At 39.9% G+C, this 24,503-nt stretch overlaps 2 protein-coding genes across 9 annotated transcripts in view; one reads left to right on the top strand and one right to left on the bottom strand.

Annotated features, from left to right (window-relative positions):
- EAF1 (ELL associated factor 1) overlaps positions 1 to 15,401 on the bottom strand; it is a 20,618-nt gene extending 5,217 nt beyond the window's left edge. The window contains exons 1-4 of the mRNA XM_052796954.1: positions 15,216 to 15,401; positions 11,481 to 11,575; positions 8,127 to 8,263; positions 5,371 to 5,537 (exon numbers count right to left, since the gene is read on the bottom strand). Coding sequence (XP_052652914.1) covers positions 5,371 to 5,537; positions 8,127 to 8,263; positions 11,481 to 11,575; positions 15,216 to 15,318 — 502 coding nt within the window. The 5' untranslated portion in view covers positions 15,319 to 15,401. The remainder of the gene's footprint in view (positions 1 to 5,370; positions 5,538 to 8,126; positions 8,264 to 11,480; positions 11,576 to 15,215) is intronic.
- METTL6 (methyltransferase 6, methylcytidine) lies at positions 14,818 to 24,503 on the top strand. 8 transcript variants are annotated; one of them, XM_052796913.1, is made up of 7 exons: positions 14,818 to 14,951; positions 17,051 to 17,434; positions 18,109 to 18,243; positions 19,495 to 19,665; positions 21,158 to 21,299; positions 23,977 to 24,114; positions 24,456 to 24,503. In XM_052796913.1, the coding sequence occupies exons 2-7, from the start codon at positions 17,153 to 17,155 to the stop codon at positions 24,479 to 24,481; spliced, it is 894 nt and encodes a 297-aa protein (XP_052652873.1). In that variant the 5' UTR covers positions 14,818 to 14,951; positions 17,051 to 17,152; the 3' UTR covers positions 24,482 to 24,503. The 8 variants fall into 8 exon arrangements, 7 of the variants coding, with proteins under 7 accessions (XP_052652873.1, XP_052652857.1, XP_052652878.1 ...); XM_052796897.1 differs by having other exon boundaries at positions 14,857 to 15,013; XM_052796918.1 differs by lacking the exon at positions 14,818 to 14,951 and adding an exon at positions 14,969 to 14,988.

Here is a 24,503-nt window from a genome sequence, read left to right as displayed (position 1 = left end):
TTGTGTTATGGCATAGCCAGATCATGTAAAACAAGTCTTTCCTTTATGTAAAAATGGCACAATTTTAATGCTTCTTGTCTTCAGCCCCTGCAAGGAGTAAGTCTGAACAACTGGAACTCTTCCCTTTTTTAATAAGACCCACTTTCCTTGAGCTGCTTAACACTATAGAGTAACAGCTAAGTTTTCAGCCTCCACATTATTTGCTTGAGTGAGTTCCTCTAGTTCAGCATGTATTGGTTTGAGAAACTAAGTTTTCTTTTGCTAGTTTTAAAACTGCTGGTTTTCAATTTCAAAGTTCAGAGATCAATTTCAAATGCTATAGTTATACTGAATCAGAGGTGAGGCTATTTAAGGATAGTGGGGTTGTTCCTCCAACTTACTTCCTAAATCTAGATCCCAGATGAGACTGCCTGTGTCCTCTCTAGTTTATCAGTACGCCAGGTAAAACTTACTTTTTCATCTTGAAGATATAGCGTAACAGACCATTGGAAGACAGAGGAAGAATATATGATTAGGCCAACAGAAGATACTACTTTGTACTGTAATGTCTTTCTCCCTTACTCCTTCCCAACACAGTCTTGCAGGCTTTAAAAATCCATTTCACACCTGGAGTGTGATACACAGACAAATGAGCACTTGCAAGATCACTGTTCTCAGCCTACCCATATTGAGGATTTCGTATTGTAAATGTTCCCTGTCTTCAAGGCTAAGAAATTCATAGGTGAAAGCTAAAGAAAAGGTAAACAGGAATAAGGGTTCTTTCCCTTTAAAATTCCGAGATTTAAACTTTTTTTTCCCTAGCTTAATGATGTAAAATTTCCACATACTTCTAGTGATGAAGTTGTCAGTTTTAAGTTATAGCGATGATAATAATACATTGTTAGAATATCTTGGATTGTAGCAAGCACAATCACCTACAGACCACGGTCCATATTGCAAAAAGATTCAATAAACAAGTCTAATAAAGGACAAGTGTCTGAGAACTGCACGTGTATGCTTACAGAGTTAGAGAGTCTATGGCTGAAATGGAGGAGTGTTGGCACATGGGCTGAGAAGAACATAGCAGACCAGAAAGCAGTATATAAAATAGCGTGAAGAAGGTGAAGCAATCTAAGAGGCATTGGTGGTGAAAGGGAAAAGATGCAACAAGAAATGCACTCCAGAAATCTAGGGGAAAAAAAATCTAAACAAGAAGTTTGAACTCGATACAGTAGGCAAGGAAATAACTGAAGGAAGTGATACAGTCTGATGAATGGTAAAGGAAGATTAGCCTGGCTAATTTTAAACAGAATTAGAGATTAGTGTCAGATTGAAATGTGAGGGTTTTCTGCTAGGGAAGCAGAAAACTAAGAGCCCATAAAAGAGGTTTGGTTATGAGGAGGAAAAGGGAGAATGCCTTGGAAGAAGTGGTAAGGCCCACTACGCTGAATACAGGCAGGAAAAGCAAAACAGCACCAATATCACAAGCTTCAAGGACTGGGAATTAAGGGTTTTATCAGTGACTGTGGTCCCAGTGGAAACAGTCTGAGACCATCTTCTATTCAGCTTTTGAATCACAGGCTGTCAGCTTCCTCTCAGGTCTCTCTTGTCTCTTGAGCCCAGAAATCTAAACATCTCGTCTGTGCAGATGAGAAAAAAGTAATTGTTTTCACTAATGTTATGGTGGCTGCTGCATTGCTAAAAGTCTGTCAGGCAGAACTCCAGCAGGACCACTAAGCAAGTCTATTCAAAACCCTCGTGTCACACTGTCAAAGATGGTGGCTAAGCCAATGGTGACACCAAAGCCTTGTAGACAAAACATGTCTGCTTTAAAATTGTCCGATTTTGCATTTTTCTATTTGCCTGTTATGTTTAGTGCAGTTATAGGTACTGAAGCCTTGGCTAAACCTTTCCTTGCCGTGCCTCCAATCAAAATAGTTGTGTGTGTATGTATGTACATATATGCTAAGCTGAACAACAGAAGTCAGACCTTTCCTAGATCTTTTTGCACCATAGTATCAAATGCCTCATGTTGATGCGCCTTTAAGGTTTAAAAGACAAGAAGAGTTAGGATGTGCAGCATTTACTTTTAAAAAGCTTTCCATACAGTATAGTTTTGAACACCTGCCTTAATTGCGTGTACATCATCTGAAAAGGCTTACATTGCTAGGGGAACCTTAACTTTTGCACAGTTCATGTTACAACTGTAGGCTTTCTTTCAAGAAAACAAAACGGCTTACTGTTTTACACTGGCAGTCAATGTAGTTTTTAGAGCAAAAAAAAATTCAAGGTCAGAAATCATTATACAAACAGAACAGCCTTTCTGAACAGGGCTGTCTTCTGTATATATTCCATATCAAATGCCCTAATGTCTTTCCATAATCACATCTAAGGGTTCTTACTTCCTCTTGCAATTCCAATAGGCTATGCAGAATTTTTAACTAAAGCCCTAACATTGGGCTGCAAGTATACCAGGGACTTTTGGAAATAAAGTCATTCAGCTTTAAGGAGGATAAGGTTGCATGCCTATAGCAGAATGCTTACTGTTAATAATGGTATGCAAGGTGGAGAGAAATCAACTTGATACTGGCACTTTGAGCATGCAGAGATGGCAGCTAGAAGAGGCAGGATTTTACACTGAAGTGCAAAAAATTTGATTGAGGTGTTCTTGAGAGACAAACACAGTGCTATGGCATAATTCTTACACGCTACAGCTGCATTTTAGGTAAACAAGATCTGCTCAGATTTTTAAGCACTGAATTTACCACCTCCAAACCAGAAATATGTTTCTGTGGGTTTTTTTTCAAGTATGGCATGCTGTAATTATGTCAATGTTATTGAAAACATTTCTGTTGTGGTCAAACATGTCTGATAAACACCGATTATTTCATGCACATAAATGGCTCTATTGTGGTATATGTGTGCAAATGTTCACCACTTAATGAAATGTTATCAGATGTAGCCAAGTATTCAAAAGAACAAGTTCTTATCCTCTTTTTTGCTCCCTTCAGGCAGGAGGACAATGTAAAAGCTTGCAGGGGAAAAGATTCCTCTGATGCAGGACCCTAGACACAGCCTCCCAAAGGCCACTCTGCATGAAGGAAAGGACTGGTTCAACTCCCACATGCTCTGACTCTGTCTTCAGGCACTGTTGTTTGGACAGCTGTGTAATGGGACAGAGAACTGACCTACCTGAAAGTTTGCTTCCCAGCTCTTCTGTAAGGGGAGCTATGGGAATGCACAGCTCAGGGTACCAGGGGAAAGCAGAAACCTGCACTGAGGTTACCTTAAAACTATTGTTAAACATCACAAGGGCTATGTGTCTTAACATACCCTTAAGTAAGGCACACTGAGAGCAAGAGAGCGTCATAGCGCCAGAGATCCTTTCAACCACCTCCTTTGGGGATTGTAAGTTCTGTGCTGTGTCCATTAAAGAAAAAACACAGAATTTCAGCTTTATGTTTATCTTTTGTACAAAGAAGGTACTTCACCCAAAAGGAAAGCTACTGTTTGAATGGAAAAAACACAGTCTCTTCAGAACTTACAAGTCTTTGTTCATAAAAAGACACATTAAGGGAAGGTAACAGGACTGAAGACTCTCTCACAGCTTTTACAATTAAGTTTTATTAATTATTTTCATTGTAGAATGGTGCCATTTTAGTTCTACCTTTCCCAAGTAGGTTCTTATGATATGGTTTAGTAATGCTGATGCTCTAGATAATCAATGCTGGAAAAAAGTTATAAAGAGCATATACTGTAAGCAAAAAAACATCTGTCCAGGTATTTGCACTCTTTTGGGGCCTTGAACAACTCTCCCTATAAAACGCCAACTTGAAGTCCTATTTTTAGTACAAGTCAGGTGTTCTTTTGCTTGATTTTGGAAACAAAACTCTACAGGTTATTTATTTGGAGGTACTTTCCAATAAAAGATGATCAGGACAGTTCTGAATAATGTGACTTATGTTTTAGACCACTAGAAAATGGTCTTTGTAGAATAGATGTCACACCAGACAAAAGTAATTATTTTACTATAACACGACCTTTACAAATTGCTGTATGTATACAAAAGAGTACCCCAATGGTTAACTTATTACACACTACAATAAAAGACATTTAAAATTCACAACTGATTCAATTTTTAAATTGATATATCACCTGTTATCTTTCTCCTTACCTATTACACAGAAAATAAAAATGGCAATGCAGTTAAGGGAACTGTAGCTAACAGACTCTCAGACGTTGATTCTGTCTGCTGACCAGCGTCCGGGTATTGAAAATACTACTGCTGCCAAAGAGTGAGACCAGTCAGCACCTATGCAAACACACAGATAGCTTAGCAGTAAAAATGTCACCTAGTGATTACCATAAACTGAAAAAATACCCTGCTAAGTAATTAACATAGTCTGGGCAATTAACATAGGCTAAGTCTACAGGCAAAAATAGCTACATGGGACAGAGAAAAAAAAAAAAGAGAAAGAAAAAGAGACCCAGAAAAAAAATACTAGACAGAAAGAACAATCTTAAAATAAAATAATTGCATCTGGTGCCATACAAGAAACACAAGAGAACCAAATAAAAATTTAAATTTAAAGTCTTCCTCATTCTGACTGTGTTATCCACAGCAAAACCAGGTATCACAGTAGTATGAAAGGAAGGACATGGGCAAAGAAAGTGCACCCTGCCCACAGTGAAACACTGAGACAAAGCGTTGTTTGAGCAGGAGACTGATTTGAGCTAGTCATCCCTTCAAGGTACTTTAATAGAAGTATAGCAACTATACAGCAGATGTGATCAAAGCTGCAGAGGAGTGGTTGTGGTAAAGGGGAAGCTGCAGGGTTGTTCACTCTCTCATCCCTCCCCTACTAGCATTACTGGGCATAGCACAGGCTCCAGGTCCTGTGATGGGAACACAGCCACCCAGCCCTTCCATCTCACTGGCAAATGGCTCCAACCTTACTCAGTGCAGGAATAACTTTCGTCCAAGTTACTTGATTGCACAACTAGATCTTGGACCATTAGCTTTTGTTGTTGTCGTTGCCTAAGACACCCATTCAACTCATCTAGCACTCAGCTACAGGTTTCTGAATTCACGCTTATTTTGTCTTGCTTTCAGAACAGAAAAATAGTTTGGAAGAGAGAAAATTATCGAGAAAGAGGAAGTTCTCTCATACCAGAGAAGACTGCAGTATAAATATCTATGCTGGCAGAAAAGAATAAATAATTCACTAAGATGCCTTAAAACAAGATATAAAGATGACAAACCAGCTGTCAAGTACCATCTTTTACTCCCTGAACATTCTAACATTTTTATAAATTGCACAGTCATAGCTTTTATTCTAAAGAAGACAGACAAAACCAACCAAACTCAGGGAACTACAAACCCTTCTTTACCTCTCTTAATGTCATCCAGCTGAGGCTCAGGTGAAGGATTATCTTTCAAAGGAGAAGTTTTAGGTCCAATTGCTGGCTTGGTTGGGGCTCTGAACTGTGAAGGAGGCTGAGATGCTCGGGCAGACTGTTGCTCTATTCGGGCTTGGATCTTACTGCTGCCCTCTGCTCTGCAAAAACAACCAGAGACATTCAGTGGTACTGTGCAACTATGCTCAGCTTTTTCAATATCCTTGCACTAATGCATCATCTGTGAATTCCTTTTGTACAGATCTCTACTTTGTTTTATAAAGTTAAACAGTGAATTACAGCTTTCTATACGCAACACTTGCTTTCAGTAATAAATAAGCATAGACAACTAGACTGCAACACCCTTACAAAATGTATTTTCAAATCCAGATGTGGTTCAGTGGTGCCAAATTCTCTACTTGAAGAACAATGAAGGCTTTAATTTAGCAATTAGTATTTGTATTTTTAAAAAAGAATAAGCAATCATAGTAATTTACAGTAACTACATGATAAAAATCCACTCATAACAAAATCCTGCTTAAAACAATCACAGCAAAAGAAACAATTTTCTCACTTGCAATTAAATCATCTCAAACTGAACTCTCTTAGAGGTCAACCTGCCTAGAGCAATCATTCTTACTGCTAAATACAGCATGCAAGTATTTAATTCCTGTTTTTCATTCATTTGCTATTATCCCTTAAAAATAGTTTAAGCTGTTTCGTTAGTGGGAAATTGTCTCCAGAATAACGCTATGCCTAGCTGTTCAATTCAGATCAGGTATTTCTTCCTTTTACTGAATCAATTATGTGATTTAGATTGTAGGACAGTCAATATCCTTGGCAGAAAAAAACCCCAAACAAAATACTTATTCAGGTCCCTCTATTGTACACCATAGTGACGTTAAAGCATGTGGTGTATTTCTTGCGTAACACCAAAGCCTTTTGGGGTATGGCTTTATGTAGTGTAGCACAAAAGCAGCTTATGTGGCTATTAGGGCTCAGTTTCAGTTCTAGGAGCTTCCCAGCTCAGCAGTGTGACACTTTGTGCCTGTGAGCTAATCCCACTGAGAAACAAGTTAAACCAGCCCATGCGGAACTTCCTGGGGCTTCACCTAAACCACTTCTGGTATCTGAGCTAGTACGTTTAGCACTAACTCAGGTATCTCTGTGCCTCATTGAATTGTAGATGTACCCTCAAAAATTAAGCACAGAACTACCTCTTCATTCATCACTGAAATGCAGCTATTGGATACCACATTAACGCAGGTTACACAGTTATTTACAACAGAAGTAAGGATTTGGGAATACACTCATTGTATCAAGTGGAAGGTGAAAGCAAAAGATTGTTTCCAGTATTAACTATGCTCTTAGAACTACAGAAGGTTTTATGTAGAATAAGTGCAATTATTCCCCCGTGAATGTCATCAGGACATTAACACTAAAAACTCTGCTCCCACAGAGTGCCAAGAGGTCATTAAAGATTAAAGTAGCCATGAAAAAAAAGAAGACACTTCTGATCTAGAAAACTGAATGACTTTGCAAAGCACTATTCCTCAAAACAGGGATCCCCAGTTTTGCACCACCCTGCCTCTGCTTGAGAAAAGTTGAAGTATTTTTCACCTCACCAGAGCCAAAACTCAGTGTATCCACCACCTCATGGAACCAAAGCCCTCCTGCACTACTTTGCTCCTTTCTGACTTAAGCTTCACCTGGACAAAGTCCAGCAGAACTTAAACTGGGAATTCAAATCTCATCCATGACATGCTCATATCCACTGGACAAGATGAATGCTACAAGGACGAATTTTCACATCACTGATTCAGAGGAGTGTTACAGTTCATTTACCTGGAACTGATGGTGTTCTTGGCAAACTTCCAGCCAACTGCTGATGAGCTGTAACCCACATTACTAGTAGTTTTAGCAGCTAAAAGTTCTACGCTGCAATAAAGTGTGTTTTCTTTTTTTTTCTTTTCAAATGTAAATCTTGTAAAATTATTTCAGAGATTCTTCTTCACAAGACATTTGAATAACTGCTTTCTCTTTAGATCCCAATAACTTGTGGTCCAGTGATGCTGAAAGAACATGATCCAGAGACTTCAGGTACTTGCAGAGCAGCAAGACTACTAAAAATGTTCCAACTGCACACTTTGTAGCATTTGTGCAGTGAAGTAAGAATATTGGGTCAGACAGGATTTCTGGCCTCAGCAATTCTTCTAGGCAAAACCTCATAACCATTATTTCTACAGTTCCCCCCCCCCAGCTGGAGGCTTTGGACTTGTGTTCCACTTTATATATCCCTGATCCAATACAGGGATGAGTGTTTCTTGTTCCCTAAGACTATGTTATTAAAGCATCATGACTCCCACAGGAAGCTGTAGGGGACAAACCTAGAAAGTCCAACAATCATTTTGACAGCCTAATATTTCCATGGTCTTTTTCAGCTAAGCAGAGATTCCTGAAACACATCTCATCCTTCAGCCAGCTTCCAAAGCTTCAAATCATCAGAGGTGTTTCATTGCAAACTATAATTATGTCCTTTCAGCAGTGGAAAATTTACAAATTCTTTACTCTTGGATTCAAACTCCTATTTGCATTTTTAGGCAAGATAATTGGCCATATAAAGCCCACAAGGCTTAGTAATTAAACATCACTCCAAAATAAAAGAAAATTGAGTTCTTGTTCAGAAGCCAGTCTGAAGAAGAAACTTCAGCAAGAATTAATCCTATCAACAGCCCTGTCCCCAGCTTTACCTTGTTTTCTTGACGTGAATGCTGCTACTAAGTTTTTCCAGCACATACTCCCCAGTGTCATGATTGATAATAAGCACACAGTCCTTCTGATATGGCCTTTTATTTCCTTTAAACACAGTCATTGGTGGAGTTGAACCCTGGTATCAAAGAAAGAGCACACATTTGTTTGGTTATATTCCCCTACCCAGAAGTTTATAAACACTAAGAGAAATGAATATATGTATTGTTCTGACCAAGAGGCTAAGCAGTTAATGTTTAGTTCCTACAGAAAATGTTAATTCATGAAAAGGGCAAAACCCAGTTGTATGCAGTAGATCAGATGTTTCCTCATAGCATCATTATGCCTTTCATCATTTTAAGTGTCTCTGCAGTAACAAAACATCTTCTCCATGGTTGCCATTATTTACAGTTCTCATTCCCTAAATGGTAACATAACTGAATTTGCATAGCTGGCCCTGACAAGTGTCAGAAATCTTCTTGACATTTCTGCTTGGGTTTGGACAAGAAATAACGTTCTAATTATTTGTGTAGCAGAACTTTTGCCTAAAGAAATATGTGGTCAATTGAAAAATAAACCGCTTTTTTTTTTTTTTTTCTTATATAAAGGCAGTATTTTCATAGTGGATTACAAGCAACTGTCACAAACTAAGAACAGCTGCCTTCTTCAAAGTCAGATTAACACGTAGATGCCACGCAACTATAGCTAAATGTCTTCTCAAAAGCAAATGGGGTATTTTGATGCCTTCCAGAAAGTGCCCAAGTCCACACAATGCTGCATAGAGCCATAAAAGTCTAATGGCTTAGGCTGAGAAGCAATAAAGAGAAACTCATGGTGGTGCATGCTGGCTAACTGACACTGCTGAGATTATGCTGAGCTGTACTGCATCCATATACAGGCTGGCTCATACCCTGGGTTTTGGGGTTACAGGAGGCAGAATCTATGGCCCACCTGCACACAGCAGCATGGACACACACCTGGCCCTGTCGAAAAAGGACATGTTACTCAAAGGGGATATCCAGAAATATGTTCTCAGCTATGAAACCTTCTCAGACTTCTCTGTAATGTATAGGCTACTGTACAAAAGAAATTAAAAAAAAAAAAAAAAAAGTTTATTCATGTGCACCTTTCTGCGTGCTGTAAGAAAGCAACCAAAATCAGGGAGAAAATGAAAAAAATGCACTCTTCTACGTTTTATTCTGAGTAGCAAAAATGAACAAGCATATTTTAACCACTCAGAATACAAATCCTATTCTCCATATTGCTAATAAATAGAGTATGTTTGAATTTAAAATGGCTTTGGAACAGTAAGGGTGAAAAATCTGAATTCCCAACAAAGATAACAGTAAGAGATACAGATATGATTCAGAAAAGATGTCTCAAGAAAGTCTAGTCTTCAAAGGCATGTTACATTTTTATCACTCCTACATTTAAGAGAGGAAAGCAACATTTAAGAGAATAAAAAGCAAGTCAAATCCTACTCACTGACAACTAAGTCAGGAAACATATAATGCACAAATTTAATGAAAATTGATCAAAGTTTGTTGGCTGTAATTCTGCTACCCAGAAGCCTCCTAACTCAGCAAAGACTGTGATTTTGGCTAAATAAATACACAGAAATGGAACCCTCGTTAAGCAAATCAACAGTCCCACCCTTCTACTTAAAATTAAATGTTTAGGTTTCATGTTACTGCCTAAATAACACTGGCTTACAGATTCTGCTGATTACAGGATAGAAGAAGGAGGTAGGTGAAACAATTGACATTTAATCAATTTGTTTTCATGCATGAGGGTTTTTTAACAAACAGAAATTCTTCACTTCCCCAACCAAGACTGTTTATCCTATATTAAATCCACTAAATCTGCATGTAAAAATAGTACTTCAATTTATCCAAGCAGCAAGGGACACCAAAATATCTCCACTGAACAAATTATCCCTGCCTCAGGGACCAGGCAATTTCAAAAAACAACTTAGAATCTGAATCTTATCCAGCTGTTGGGCAACTGAGAACCAAAGCAGGATCCAAGAAATTCAGCAAATCTTGTCAGGATGAAACGATCTCAAAACTTCTCACTCTTCCAGTATGCTCAGTGTTTTCCAGCTCTTTGTCTGGAACACAGGCAGCACTGCCTTGGAACAACATATGCATGGTGGCTGCATTCAGTGCAGTTAGCTGCCTAAGCCTCCAAAGCATATTGTAAGGTTAAAGCTGTTCATACTCATGGGAAGACAATCAAATTAAACTCATCAGTACAGAGATTCGGAAAGGGACATTACAAGTGATGCTGCTCAACACAAAAGATGAATGAGCAACATTGTTCCCAGTCAATCCAAGATGAATGCCACTGCTGTTAATCATATTACCTGCTCTCAAATAGCACTACCATGCTCATTGTTTTTATAGACAAAAACCAGTATGTGACCTCCTGCAGCCCTAAAGGTGACCAAAGCCATATAAAAAACAGGAGCCGGGGGAAACAGGCTAAAGCCTCATTCAGTAAGAATTATCACAGTACCATCACCTACCAATTAAAAACACCAACATGCTAGAATAAACAATACCAAAAAGATCTGACACACAGCTTCCAAACTGACTGGTGCCCCCCTGCAACCACCAAACCCATTGATGTCTGTGAATTCTGGCTTATCAGCTTGACACATAGCATTAGCTTCAGCTAATAAACAAATCCAGTTCCAGCATGCAAGCAGTTTCGTTTGTTTTGGTAAGGAAACCACTGAACTTTCAATTACAAAACAGCTGCACCTATAAACAGTTTGATCACTTGTTTTATTGCTGGTTGACCGTCATCCTCACACTGTGGATCTTTATGGCATAATTTGAGGAGGAAGTGGATGGGAAACAACTTCATTGTCACTTACCAGAACCGCCCCTCTTGCTTCTACTGTTAAAGCTAAAGGTAGGGAACCCTCTATGCTATCTGTACATGGTTTAGTAATGGGAAGAATATGCTTACAGGCCTACCTGTGGCTTCTGAGCATCAAACCTTGACTAAAGCCCAAATACTCTGCCTTTCTTCATTAAGCCATAGCACTAAAAATGGATGGAAACCAGATATAGAGCATCAGCTAATAGTAAAAGTCTTCTTGTTATTCAAGGAAGAGTAGGAAGGAAGGAATCAGAAGTAAAGAACAGACTGCAACCTTACAAATATAACCCTTTACAAAGATTCAATTGTACAGTCCTTCCCTAAGGTAACACACTACAAGTCTGGCTGCTCAAATATTGTACCCACTTCTATTAACAAAGATGAAAGTGAAAATAACATTTACGTTAGACTAACTACATTGCAAATTTGTTGGAGAGTAAACAAGGACACATATATAACAAACTTACTGGAATATGTGGTAAAGTGATTGTTACATCATCTCCTTTACCCACGTGGAGGTCCCCCTCACAAGATGTATCAATCGATGCTGGCTTAAAATCATCTAAAGAGGAAAACAATTGTGATTACATTTCTTAGAGCCTTCAGAAGTGTCATCCTGCCCTGCAAAGCGTCACTGCACATTCACTGTGATTATAGGGAATGCTAAAATACATGCTAGTGTTTACAACGGGGGTGGAATAACGCACCAGTACAATGTGTCTATGCTCAGTGCCCCAGTGATATGATGGTACCAGATTCTAAACCTCCTTTTTAAAATGGAAGTAAGGTTCTAGACCTTCTGTTTGAAGACCAAAAGCAGGCTTCTCCAAACCCCAGACTTTGAATGACAATTTCGCAGGCAAGTGTAAAACTGTACCATGCATCTCAAAAGAGTATCAACTTCAAGACTCGGGGCTCTGTGCAGCTCCTGCCAATTCCAAACCTGAGGACTCTCTCTGTGACAAAGACTAATTTAGTGATACCAACTTACTTAGCCTTACTGATATTTCTGGCTATTTAACAGCCATCTTGTCTCCACGATACCTCCTCAAAGGTAGAGGGGACCTCAGATCTCACTTATGAGGAAAAACAAGAGGTGCTGATCTTACTTCAGCAGGCTCCATACTAGTCCAAAGCCACTGTGGATGGAAAGCATGACTAAGGTGAGACACTGTAATAGCTTTAAACTAACCCTAGTTTCAAGTATTTTTGCTGCACTGTATAGGATGCTTTGTCCCCAAACAAGGCACTTCTGTTTAGTGTATTTATTTGAACTAAGAGCATTTTAACTTAAAAGTATTTTCCCCTCATTATTTTGTTGTGCTGATGAGCCATAAAAACCAGAAAAAAGTATCAGAACCTGTAATATTTTGACAGAGGATTTAGACAAAGTGAAGTAAGATCAGACAGATATACATTGGTTTGCTTTGTTTGTTTTTAAAATAAGCCCCCATTCAATTCTAGCATCTCTGGATACAAAGAAGTGCAATTATATTCACGATCAAGGCTTTTAATTACTGCATTAGTTAAGAAATTAATATCTCAGAACAAATTAAAAATATAATTCTACTATGAAAAGCACACTTGCAGAAAAAAACCAAAACCCCAGCTTGTAATAAATTGTCATTAAGAGGATGTTAATGTCCAATTGAGTTTTACTTTGACAGCACAACAAGCAGAATCAGGCACACTTGACTTAATCCTCGTGCCTTAACTGCCAGACCAAATCATACCCTTCATTTTCATCCAAGCAATCTATTTCTAGCTATTGTTTCCCACCTACTTTATGTGCAAGCTTGCTAAATAAAACAAACCAGCTGTACAAGACCTAGCGTCTTTGCCAAAAAGGGATCAAGAGTTTCAACAGCGCAGTCACTAAATTAAAAGGAATATCACTATCACACTTCTTTCTTCAGTATCAGCAAAATATAGTTACTCTAAACAAACACTCAACAAATTGTTTTCATTTGGTTAGCTTACAAAGTGTACGTGCTTGGCTAATCTTGCTGTAGATCAGGTGCACATATGTCCCTCCAAATGTACCCACAGTCCTTTTTCCAAAAGTCAAATGTTTTTAAGATATGTTTTCCAGGGATAATTCAGTTTTTCAGTACAGTATTTCATAAACATTACGGAAAGGAATGAAATATTTTAAGAAGGCCGAAACAAATTTAGCCTACAAAATCCTCTTATTGTAGTTTGTGTGAAGAGGATTACGGGAACAATATAATGCTAGGATCCCAGATAAATCATTTCAGATCAACAGTTAGGAAAAAAAAAAATGTATAACCAGGAAATTAAGAGATCTCACTTGAAAGTCATGGAAGGAAAATACAGCACACAGAAAGCTCTTCTGAAATAAAACTGCATTCTTCCAATTATAGTCTGAAGAGCTTTGGCTTTGCAATCCCTTAAGAAATTGATTGTTGAAGCACTTTCAATTCTAGAAATCCAGTGTATTTCTATCTGGATATGGCTTGGGTTTAATTCATACATTATCAGACAACCTCATTCATTTGATAGTTGGGCTATTTTAAAGTTTTGATTTATAAATGGAGATTTGCTAATATGTTAGTGCTGGATAAAACTGTTCAGTGTTATGTATAAACGGTTAAATGTACCAAACATATGGTATGGTATGGTATTTTTTAGCATGGTGGAATTATGTATAACCAGAGGGATGAAAGACACAAAATTTAAGTGTTAATCCACTAGAGAGAGTTTACTATTGAGCAAAATAGCTTTGCCTCAATCATTGACCATCTGCTTGAGTAACAGCTCAATCTAGAAAGTTGTTCTTTCAAGTCACGCTTGGGTGACTAATATCACCGAAATTACTTACTCGTAGCGTATGAATACAGGCCATGAGACTGGGCCTAGGATTATGCATCATAAAAGAAAAAATCCTACTGTTAACTGTACAAATTCCCCACCTTAATACAAAGCTACTGAAATATATTTAGTATTAGTTTCATTTACTGTTGGTGATTTACTACTAGTTTTAAATCCTGGACTCATTTAGGGGAAGAAAAAGCAACTTCTTATCCACAGAATTCAAGTACAGAGATACAGTGAGGTCCTCTTCAAAACAATCTTCTAATATTAAATTAAATGTACCCAATGCTAAACAGAGCAGTTGGAATAACATCTGGTGTCTTTAAAAAACCCACATACTCTTCCAATTATTTGAAAACTTCGAAACTGCTCGAGATCCTACCTCAGGTTTTATCTTACACTTATTAGGCAGTACCGTATGCGTTTGAGTCATTTCTGCTTGCTTTCCTGGAAGTGACTTATTACAGCTGGCTGGAGTCGGGACAGCCAGCGATGGGGCTGCTGGGTTTACACGTTGCCTCATCGTGAAAATAACCAGTTAAAAATCAAACTGTGGGCGCTTGGGCTGCCAACCAGATGCACTCTTCTCCAGGCACTCCCGCCAGGCCGGGGCCTGTGGTGACCTGTCCTGCAACTGCCATAAAAAAATATAAAATAAAATGGCAAGCCACCCCCTCACGGAAGGGATCGTTTCGTGCTCCTAAGCGATCCACGGACGTTTCACGAAAAACTTCATAAACCGTTCGTCCTCCCTGGCCTGCCTCGCTCGAACCTCCTTCCCACCAGCGCTCTCGGCCGTCACCCACCCTCCCCGCCTCCCCTCAGGCTACCCGCCGGGGTGGGACACCTCTGTGGGGAAAACATTCGCGGGGGTGGGCTAGGAGGGAAGATGGGCGCCGAGGGAGCGGGAAAGGGGGGAGAGGGGCGCTGAGGGGGGCGGGAGGGAAAGGGGGGAGAGGGGAGCCGAAGGGGGACGAAGCCTTGGGGGGGCGGCGCGAATGAGGAGGCGGTGAGGAACAGCGGCGGCCAGGGCAAGAGGAAGGCTTCGTCGTGGCGGGTCGGAGGCCCCCGCCGGCCTGCGGGGAGGGGGCGGCCCTTAGCAAGTAAGAAGCCGCGGCGGCACCCCGGGAGGAAACCTCGGTGAGGATGGCGGGGCGCCGGGCAGGTACTGCTCCCCGCCCCGGGGCCGCCCGGCGGGAAGGGGTCCGAGGAGAGGGCGCTCGCCGGTAGGAGCGGAATGTGCGGCAGAAGGAGCAGCGCCGCCGGGGCAGGCGGCAGGGGGACGGGACGCGGTGAACGGGGAGAGAGGGGGGAGGAAGGGGCTGCCGCGGCGGGCCCCGCCGGGAAGAAGAGGGGATGGCGCTCACAGCGGATCGTGTGGAAGGAGGCCTTGGGCCGCCGCTCGAAGCTCTCGCCCAGCTGCAGCGGGTGCTCCTCCTTGTCCAGCGGCGAGCTCGCCGAGCCGTTCATGTCCCCAGTCCCGTCCCGTCCCGTCCCCTCCCCGCCCGGCCGGTCCCTTCCTCTCCTCCGTGCGCTGCCGCCCGGCGCCCTTCCGGGGGCCGAGTGCAGCCGGGAAAGTGCTCCGGGGCCGCCGGCGGCGGGTACGGCGGGACGAGGTGAGGCGAGGCGGCGGCCCTGGGCCGAGCAGGGGCTGCTGTGCCCGCGGAGGGGCCGCGGGTCCCCGGAGGGGCGTCCCTCGGAGGAGAGGTGGGAGCCCGGCGCTCCCCGCCCTCCTGGGGGCAGGGCAGGAGGGACCTTCCCCGCCGGGATATTCAGCGCGGCGGTGGCAGCCCCGTCCCCTCTGAGGGAGCAGCTCTTGGCGGGAAGCCGGTTTCCCGGTGGCAGGTCCGCGGGCTTGCACAGAGGTATTACCTGTTTGCGGTCTTAGGGCTGGATTAGACACCTTTAAAAGGCTCCTTAGCCTAAACATAGGCTGTGAAAACCCTGTTTATCGTGGTGCTAGCTTCCCACCGCAGCGATTTCTGAGCGCAGATGGGTCGGTGAAAGGACTAGCTTGGCTTTTTTTTTCCTAGCTTGTCCTACGAAGAAATGTAAACGTTGATCTTCTTCTAGCGTGCCAGGCATATAATAGAAATTTTGCTGATTAAGCTTTTTTTGAGGATATACTCTTCTTGAGGAGACTTTCTTTCAAGGGAGCCTCTTCTCTGCAAACTTTTCTGTTGATTTTGAAGGAAAAAGGGGCTGTCTGTCTCCTGTGAAGCTGGACAAAATTTTGACAGTTCTTTATTTCATTTGCACATATTTATATTATATGTTCATGTTTGTATCAAGTAAGGTAAAATACATAAGTGAAGTACCACTCTTTTTTTGCTTTAGGGTGGGTATTGTTGGGTTTTTCTCATTTCCATTTTGGTGAAATGACACCAATGGCTGGTTCTGGGCACTGACATACGTAAGTGGCACATTTTGGCTACCTGGGCTTCCCTGGGAGTTACTGGGCCATGCAGGATTTAATTCACATGTGCCATCATCCAGGATCTGGATGCTTGTGGCAAGGCAGGGGTCAGAACTAGTTTGACATCAGAGGAAAGATTTGGATCCCTTCCCAGCCTACGAAGAACTCTTTTCATTGCTCCATTTTTGTTAACTTCTGAAAATAAAGCCACCTGTGATTGTTAAAACTGGCGTGGATCCTCAGGAGGAGGCAGTGGAAGGAATGCTGACACAGGCTGGCTATGGGCATTTTGGCCACAGTACTGGTATTGCTCTCTTGTTTGAGTGACATGGTGTTATAAACGCTGATGTTTTCTCACAGAGGTGAGAGCAGGAAGGAGAAATGCTAACATGAATACAGTCTGTTTCATCAGCTTTAATGGGACCTTTAAATGTCATCTGTTTTTCAGTTACGATTTTTCTGAGGTGTTCTAACTGGGATTAACAAGAAACAAAGCCCTTGCTTTCCTTTTAAAGTCAGTTTTAGTGAAAATAAGCTTAGAGCTGCACCATCTTTCTTTTGTCAGGTAGCTTTCTAGGATGCAGAGGGAAGACCAGCAGACTCTGTTAAGTATCTTCTTTAATTTTGATATCAGTGTGATGTCATATGCAGTTGTTAGATTGGATGGAGGATTTCTGAAATTAAGAGAAATCCAGTGGTATTGCAGTCCATCAGGTAGGACAGATCCCCGTAAAATCACAATAAGTGCGTACTGTAACTCTTTCTCATTTTTTCTGCTGCTTCTAGATCCTTGGTTATTTTACCTAGGTTAAGTGATGGGAACATACACTAAAGAAAAAAAATCACCCTTGAGTCTTTGGCATTCATATTTGTGTGACAGAATCTAAGATGTCCCAAGAAAACACATCAGCCAATTGCTTAAATATAGCAACAACATCTATTGAAGACGATGCTTTCCAAAAAAAAGGCCACAGTGCAAGAATCCTTAGCCCAGAAGAAGCTGAGAGACTGGCAAAAGATCGGGTTTTGGTGTCTGAGTTCAAACAACTAAAACTGGAGAAAGAGGCGCAGAAGAACTGGGATCTATTCTACAAAAGAAACAGCACCAACTTCTTCAAAGACAGACATTGGACAACCAGAGAGTTTCAAGAGTTAAAAGCGTGTCGGGAGGTGAGATCTATACACTTCCACTGTAAAAGGCGGGATTGATTATTTTCAAATGATTTAATAATACTTATAACAAAGCCATTAGTGTGAGAACTGTCACATGTTAAGTTTGCAGTGGCCTGTGTAATTTCTTTTAATATCAAAGATACCTCCTCAGAATCAAATGCATCAGTTCGGTTTCAGTTTATAATTGACCCATATTGGATGCTAAGAACGAAATCTGGAATATTTGTTTTGTGTCCTAAATAGACAACTTGTCTCTCTGTGATGTGACATTTTCAGATGCAAGTTGGTGCACTTCAGAACACTGCTTTGAAGAAAACCATCCAGAATTACAGGCTAATTGCAAAACATCATTAAGTGGAATAGCCAGATGCATCTGTTGTTCATTATAGCTGAACGAAAGACGAGACAGAAATAGTACAACAATCTGTTGATTACTTAAGGGGTAGATGACTAAAGAAATATTAATATATTCTAAAAAGATTTGTAATTTTCCAGAAATCAAGATTTCTTTTTTGTAGTATCAGATTATCCAGTGGATGCCTACTTTTGTTTTTGAATCAGTGGTAATTAAAATTGATACAGCTTTTAAAATGCTGATTGAACAGTGTCTCTGCTTATATCATGAGGAAAACAAAAATTATGTGCTTTATCTTGGATTTCTTCCTCCCCAGTTTGCAGATCAGAAACTGACCATTCTGGAAGCAGGTTGTGGGGTTGGGAACTGCTTGTTTCCACTCTTAGAAGAAGATCTGAATATTTTTGCATACGCCTGTGATTTCTCTCCTAGAGCTGTTGAGTATGTGAAGGTTGGTGTGATATCTGGAACTTCTTTTAGAGTGTCTTGAGAAGCTTCTGAAATTACAGATGACTGGAATGACAGACTTCTCTTGCCTTCCGTTTTGTAAGAAGGGTAGAATAGCTTTTGCCAAAAAATGGAGACTGATCCATTCCAGTGGAGCTCCTATGCAAGAAGCCGAATCATTGCTCAAGACCTAGTTTTTCAGTGTCAAATTATAGTATTATGGTAATATATGTATATTACTTTACTTGAATGATTTGTGAAGACTGTTTTTTGGGAGTGCTACTATGTCTCTGCTGACTGTGTAGTACAAGCAAAATTTGTTTGTGATGGAAGCTTGCCCTTGATGTTTGTGGGGCAGAGGGAGTCCCAAAGAGAATCTTGAAAACAGGGCCGTGAAAGTTATTGTTACGGAAATTTGTAGCCTGATTAGAAATAGGTATGTTTATACTTATTCATAGGTAAGTGGTACTGCAGTCCAAAGTTAGAGTCTTCCAGCAAGGCTCGTGGGGGCTTGGGGCTTTAAAAGTCTCCTTGTTTATTAAGTTTGTAATCACAGGTAAATTTCTATATATCTGTTACATGAAAGCATTCTCTTGTGGGACATTCGTGACCAAGAACCACAAGACACATACTGCATATCTCATGGGAAAGATGGGAAGAAATACATGTGGCAAACAGGAGAGGACAGCAGCTCCCTGGGATGCCACAGCTGCACTGCAAGATGAGGTTGGGATGAGCGCGTACCCTGGGTTTTGGATGACTTAATGGTGTCTGCCTCCACAGCTCTTGCTGATCTTCCTTCTTGCCCAGACCAGGTTTCCTTTTACGGAGCAAAACTGTGGGCTAGAACAGCCTGGCTGCAGGTTATGTGCCATGGACCCAAACTGTTTACAGTATACTTGTAGCTCAAGAGATGTACTTTGATCGCCTTGTAATGCAGGATTTCTTTTAATAATATTTCTGTATTTTTAAAGAGTAGAAGCAGCGGTAGAACAGAAATGGTATGTTTTCTGAACTGTCTTAGTGCACATTCCTTCTCAAATTCCTGAGAACAGACTATTCTAGTAGTTGTAGTTTCACTATTGTAGTATGCAGCAAAGAATTTCTGATTGCATTAGTCACCTGTTGGCAGTTAATGTTCTTTTGCCACCGTATTTTGTGTCACTCTACTGATTAGTTTCACAAGCTTTTTACTGTTCTGCAATAACAAATGCCTCTAATTTTCAGTGAAAGCATACTCTTCTCATTTCCCTAGAAAAACGCCTTATACAGTACGGAAAGATGTAAAGTGTTCCAGTGTGATCTTACCAAAGATGATCTTCTAGAAAACATACCAGCAGATTCTGTGGATGTTGTCACACTTATATTTGTGCTTTCTGCCATTCATCCTGACAAAATGCATCTTGTCTTAAAGAACATTTACAAGGTAAAACTAGCTGATTTTACAGCCTTTAAAGCCCTTTCCTTCTTTTTAGCTTGAAAGTACAATTTTTTTCTGAGAATATAACCCCTCTTGTAATGGTGATCTTTAATACAATATTCCATCGATGTATTTAGTTAGTTCACCTAGTATACGGGACTAAAATATGTTTTAAAATGTTTTTTTTTCTCTCTTGGTATTGTGAGGTGGTTTGGATTCTGGCCTAATGCATGCCATCAACAAAAAGGTATTTTGAACCTGTGATTTGGTCTCCTGGGTTGTATGCTAGAACTAATGTTTATGGATTGCAGAGGTGTCTGTGTTGATAAGGTGTGAATGACAGTGAACCAAAATTGACTTCCAGAGGATACAGTGACTTACAGTTAGGATGCTATTGTTATTATTAAAAATGCTTGATCTGTGGTGATTTAGAAGTCAGATTTTCAGAGATCAGCATTAATCTAGAGAGACTCATCTCCCTAGGCTGCCTTTGTTAGTTGATAGACTAGGATAGGGCCATCCAGAGGGTGGTTTAAACAATCTGAATTGTGATTGTTTTGAATTTCCCCAAGATATCATATATTGACTGCAGAGGGAAATAGTCAACATATTTTTTATTTATGCATATGTGTGTATTTGGGGGTTTATATTATCAGATATCCTGTTTGGTTTATCATTAGTATTTTCAAAAGGGAATGTTAGATTTCTTGGTATATCTCCAGCTGTCTTCCAAAGTCAGGGTTGGTTCTTAGCTCGTGCACATGAAAAGGCTAATTATTGTTTTCTCAGTGGAGATGCCTGGCTCATTTAACTCGCTTGTAGGTTTCTGCACAGATTTGCAAGTGGCAAGTACTCCTTTTCTCCTCTAACAAATACAGCTGGTATTTGATGAGGTAGGAAACTTGCATGCATCAAATGTCTAAAGTCAGCATGGCCAATGACCATGTATTTCTAAATTTTAAACTCTTTATGGCTTGATTTCTTTGCAAAAGAGGAATTTAAAAAAACCTCAAACCTGCAATCCATTTTCCTGAAATTGTTCCTTTTTTATTTCTTACTATATTGCAACATTTTTCTTTCTCACATGAAAAAAGAAATGTCATTGTATTCTAAATTTTATTTTTAATCGTTAAGCAAAATCATGTGCCAGACTGTATACTATCCAACAAAGAAAATGCCCTGGTAGGACTTAATTTTTATTGTTAAACTGTGTATTTTCTTCTTTCCTCTGTATTTGAAGAGTGTTGCAAAAAGCTTATTTAGCTGATCAGCACCCAAACAGGTATCTGAAAACTATTTGTAGTCTACTGTTCATGTGGAACAGTTTATATACAACTTTTTTGTTGCACAGGGAATGAATTCAATATATATGTCACTTCTGTATTGAATGTGTTAGGATATCTTGTCTTAATTATGTGTCTGTATGTGTATACAAATAAATACATATATATGGCTAAATCCATTTACCTTATTAAAGCATATACACATTATGTGACAGGTATTAAAACCAGGCAAGTGTGTCTTGTTCAGAGACTATGGACTGTATGATCATGCAATGCTCAGGTTTAAATCTGGCAGCAAACTTGGAGAAAACTTTTATGTTAGACAAGATGGGACAAGATCATATTTTTTTACTGAAGGTAAGACATACTGTAGAGTGCTTTCTTCCTGTGAATCTTCTGTTTAAACTTGCTTCAGGGAATTGCCAACATGCCCATGGAAGTTTTCTTTTACACAGATGAACTATTAAATTGTGGTGTAATTCATTTGCCATCCTTTTTGGGAGAAAGAGGGTATTTAAACTGGTAGGACTTTTTGGAGCACTTTCTTATTTACAAGCTTCTTGTATGTGCTATAATGTGCCAAGAGCAGCAGTTTCTGAATTTGCTGAATTTCATTCAGATTTGTTACCTAGGAGAAAAAGACCAACGTTCAATAACAGAATTGATCATCTTCATGATGCAACTAAGTAGTTATCTTGGCATCGTTCTTTTTGCAAGGCTATTCCAGGTGTGCAAGATGAGGTCTGCTGAAGAAGTCAATGACTTCTAAAGCGGAACCATGACTAAAGCACTGAGAAGCTTGTGCACAAATCCTGCTGAGATAGCACTGACTAGCTGTGATCACTCTGTCTTCTGTTATTTTAGTAAAGATGATGCAAAAAACATTTCCATGTGATACAGTATTTAAAAAGTTTTTCGTTCAGTGCTTGTAATGCTTTAGGAAGGAAGGTAATTACTGCAGTTTACTGGTGGACAGTTTGAAGCACAGAGACGTGAAGGAATTTGCTTAGATTGTCACAATGAGTTGGGATTATAGCTCATCTTCTAACTCCCAATTCCTCATGCTAAACTTCAGTGAACCGTTACTTCCCCCTATCAGTTATAGGGCATTGTGTAATAAGAGCTGTGTGTTTATTTCTGTGGGGCTCTTTGTTCTTAGTCTAAAGCTAAGTACAGCCACTGAAGAGACTGATTTGGAGCCAAGTAAATGTTATTCATATTTTATGACATAACGTATTACCTAATTGCTTCTGATATATAAAAACCATTAATCTTGTTTGAGCTCTCTCTATTCTTTATAGGACAATGATGAAATCTAAGATAATGCAGGCTGTGCTACAGCTTCATTGAAGCATTTCGAGAACTGTTATTTATTGAGTGATTTTTAGTTCTGTTTAAACAATTAGCTCTTACAAAGAGAATGGATGCTAAAGGGAGAAATAAGAGACTGACCTAGCTGTGGAATTTTAAATCCCATGTTTATTGTGTGTTATAATTGTTTCTGAATGAGAAATTCCTTGCTAGTACGCATGTTTGCTTTGGGGAAGAATTGAAGTAGGGAGGAAGAAGAGGAAGGAAGGAGAAAAGACAGAATTTGTCTTATATTGCTCATGTTAGCATTTGTTTTACCTTGGCCTGGTCTGTGACTGTCTCATGGACCACCTCTGCTCCCATTTTTAATCATTATGATCTCATTCCTCTCACAAATTTTAACATAAATAGTGCTTAATGCTTGAGAATTCTTTTGTTATTAGAAACATGACTCCTATAATTTCCTTGCAGTTTGCAACCCGTGCTATTTTTCATTTGTTTAGCACTACACTGGTACACCAAGTAATGCTGCATGGGATGATCTGAATGATGCTTATTTATATGTCTGGCCTCAGATAACAGCACTGAGCTTCTTCCATGGGAAAAAAAAATCCATTCTTCCACTGTTTGAAATAATATTAAATTTGTGGAGGAGTGCATGGTTATAATTTTGTGTTATGAAATATGTGCAACTTCCTTACAATGCGATTTCAATAGGTCCACAATTAAGTGCTGTTTATTTATATGTCATTGACGTGGGTCCCTCATTTTACATGAACACACTATGTTTACAACCGGTGCTTCATAATGGCCTTAGGTTGATACAAGCCTGCACTACCACCAAAGTGGGTGGTCTCATCTTCCTTCCACAACACACCACCTCTTCTAGTGCTGGGGTTCCTCTGTAACTACATGATCAGCTGTTTCATCAAGCTGATCCCCCAGAGCAGTGAAAAAATGGCATGTCTTTGTTTTCTATCAAGTAGCACAAGTTTAGAATGGCTTAAATTTATTGTGAAATTACTGCCTGAGTAAATGAAACAAGATGCAGGAAAGGAAAAATGATGATTTTTAACTAACACGACAAGTCAATAGCATGAGCAGCCCTCTCTGCTGCATAGGTCACCCTGTTTGTGAGGTACTTCTGCCTCCCCTAAGGGAGATAGGCTTTGACTAAGATTCTTTTGTTTATGGAAAATACTTTCAGTTTGACTTAGTGGAGGCTTGGTACCACCATATCCACTTTGCCATTTTGTCCATTTTTTTCTGTTGAGCAATGACACGTGAATGTCTGGTAATGTAGGGGGGTATTCTTCCTCAAGCAGAGATGCATCTACAAGGCTGGATTACCTTTGAAATATTTGAGATAAGTGATGTATTCAGCTAGTGAAGGCCAGCTGCACAAAGTGAAAATGCACTGGCATCAGTCATGAGGATGGCAAGGCTCAATGAAAGTAAGAGATGTGGCAAGTTTTGGAAATTAAACTGAGTAAAGCTTAAGACCCAGTTTTGCAAGCTGTTTTGCTTAGGTTGATGTTTCTAAAGGAGATCTGTATTGATTTTTATTCAGCAGTCTGCCTGCATAGAACAGCTTGAAATCTGAAGGCCTGTGTGATTTTCATGCTGTAACACGTAAGAACATATGCTTATATAAATGCTGCCTAGTGTTTTAAAAATAGCTTAAACATAATACTTCATCTTATTTTTTTAAATTCTCTTCCAGAGTTCTTGTCTCAGCTTTTCAAGGCTGAGGGATATGAGCAAGTGGTCAATGAATATGTGCAGCGAGAAACTGTGAATAGGAAAGAAGACTTGTGTGTTCCAAGAGTTTTTCTTCAAGGCAAATTTCAAAAGCCTTTCAGTAAGACATAAGTGCTACCTCTGGTGAGCTACATAAGCTTGGAAAGGCTGAAGGGTTGGGGGGAAGTATATCCACTTTACTCAGCACTACAACAACCACATGTGCCCCGTCAGTTATTGTGTCTTGTATGATGAGGCAAGGATTTCTTAAAGCTGACTCAGCTTCCTCAAACTTTACCACAGTTAGAAAAACTTGCAATGATTTAGAGTTCACAGAAGCAGAGGCATAGAGACCAAATAAAGTTTTCTGACCATTCATCTCAAAATAACATCTGCTTTATGACAACTATAGCTGAAGGCCTTTCTGGCAGGGGTGCTAATGCATGCTACTTTATTTTTCAGGTCTGACTGGAAATGCGACTACATGAGAAATAAAAAAATTAGAAATAA

Source organism: Harpia harpyja, chromosome 1 (genome assembly GCF_026419915.1).
Source record: "Harpia harpyja isolate bHarHar1 chromosome 1, bHarHar1 primary haplotype, whole genome shotgun sequence".
Lineage (NCBI taxonomy): Eukaryota > Metazoa > Chordata > Aves > Accipitriformes > Accipitridae > Harpia > Harpia harpyja.
Note: the sequence above shows the minus strand (reverse complement) of the source record. Positions and strands in the feature narration are given on the sequence as shown.

Excerpts from the sequence above, each read along its gene's own strand:
- METTL6 (XM_052796913.1), top strand. The coding sequence starts at position 17,153 with ATGTCCCAAGAAAACACATCAGCCAATTGCTTAAATATAGCAACAACA. Across the intron at positions 19,666-21,157 it reads TCTTAAAGAACATTTACAAG|GTATTAAAACCAGGCAAGTG; the intron begins GTAAAACTAGCT and ends ATTATGTGACAG. Across the intron at positions 24,115-24,455 it reads CAAATTTCAAAAGCCTTTCA|GTCTGACTGGAAATGCGACT; the intron begins GTAAGACATAAG and ends TTTATTTTTCAG.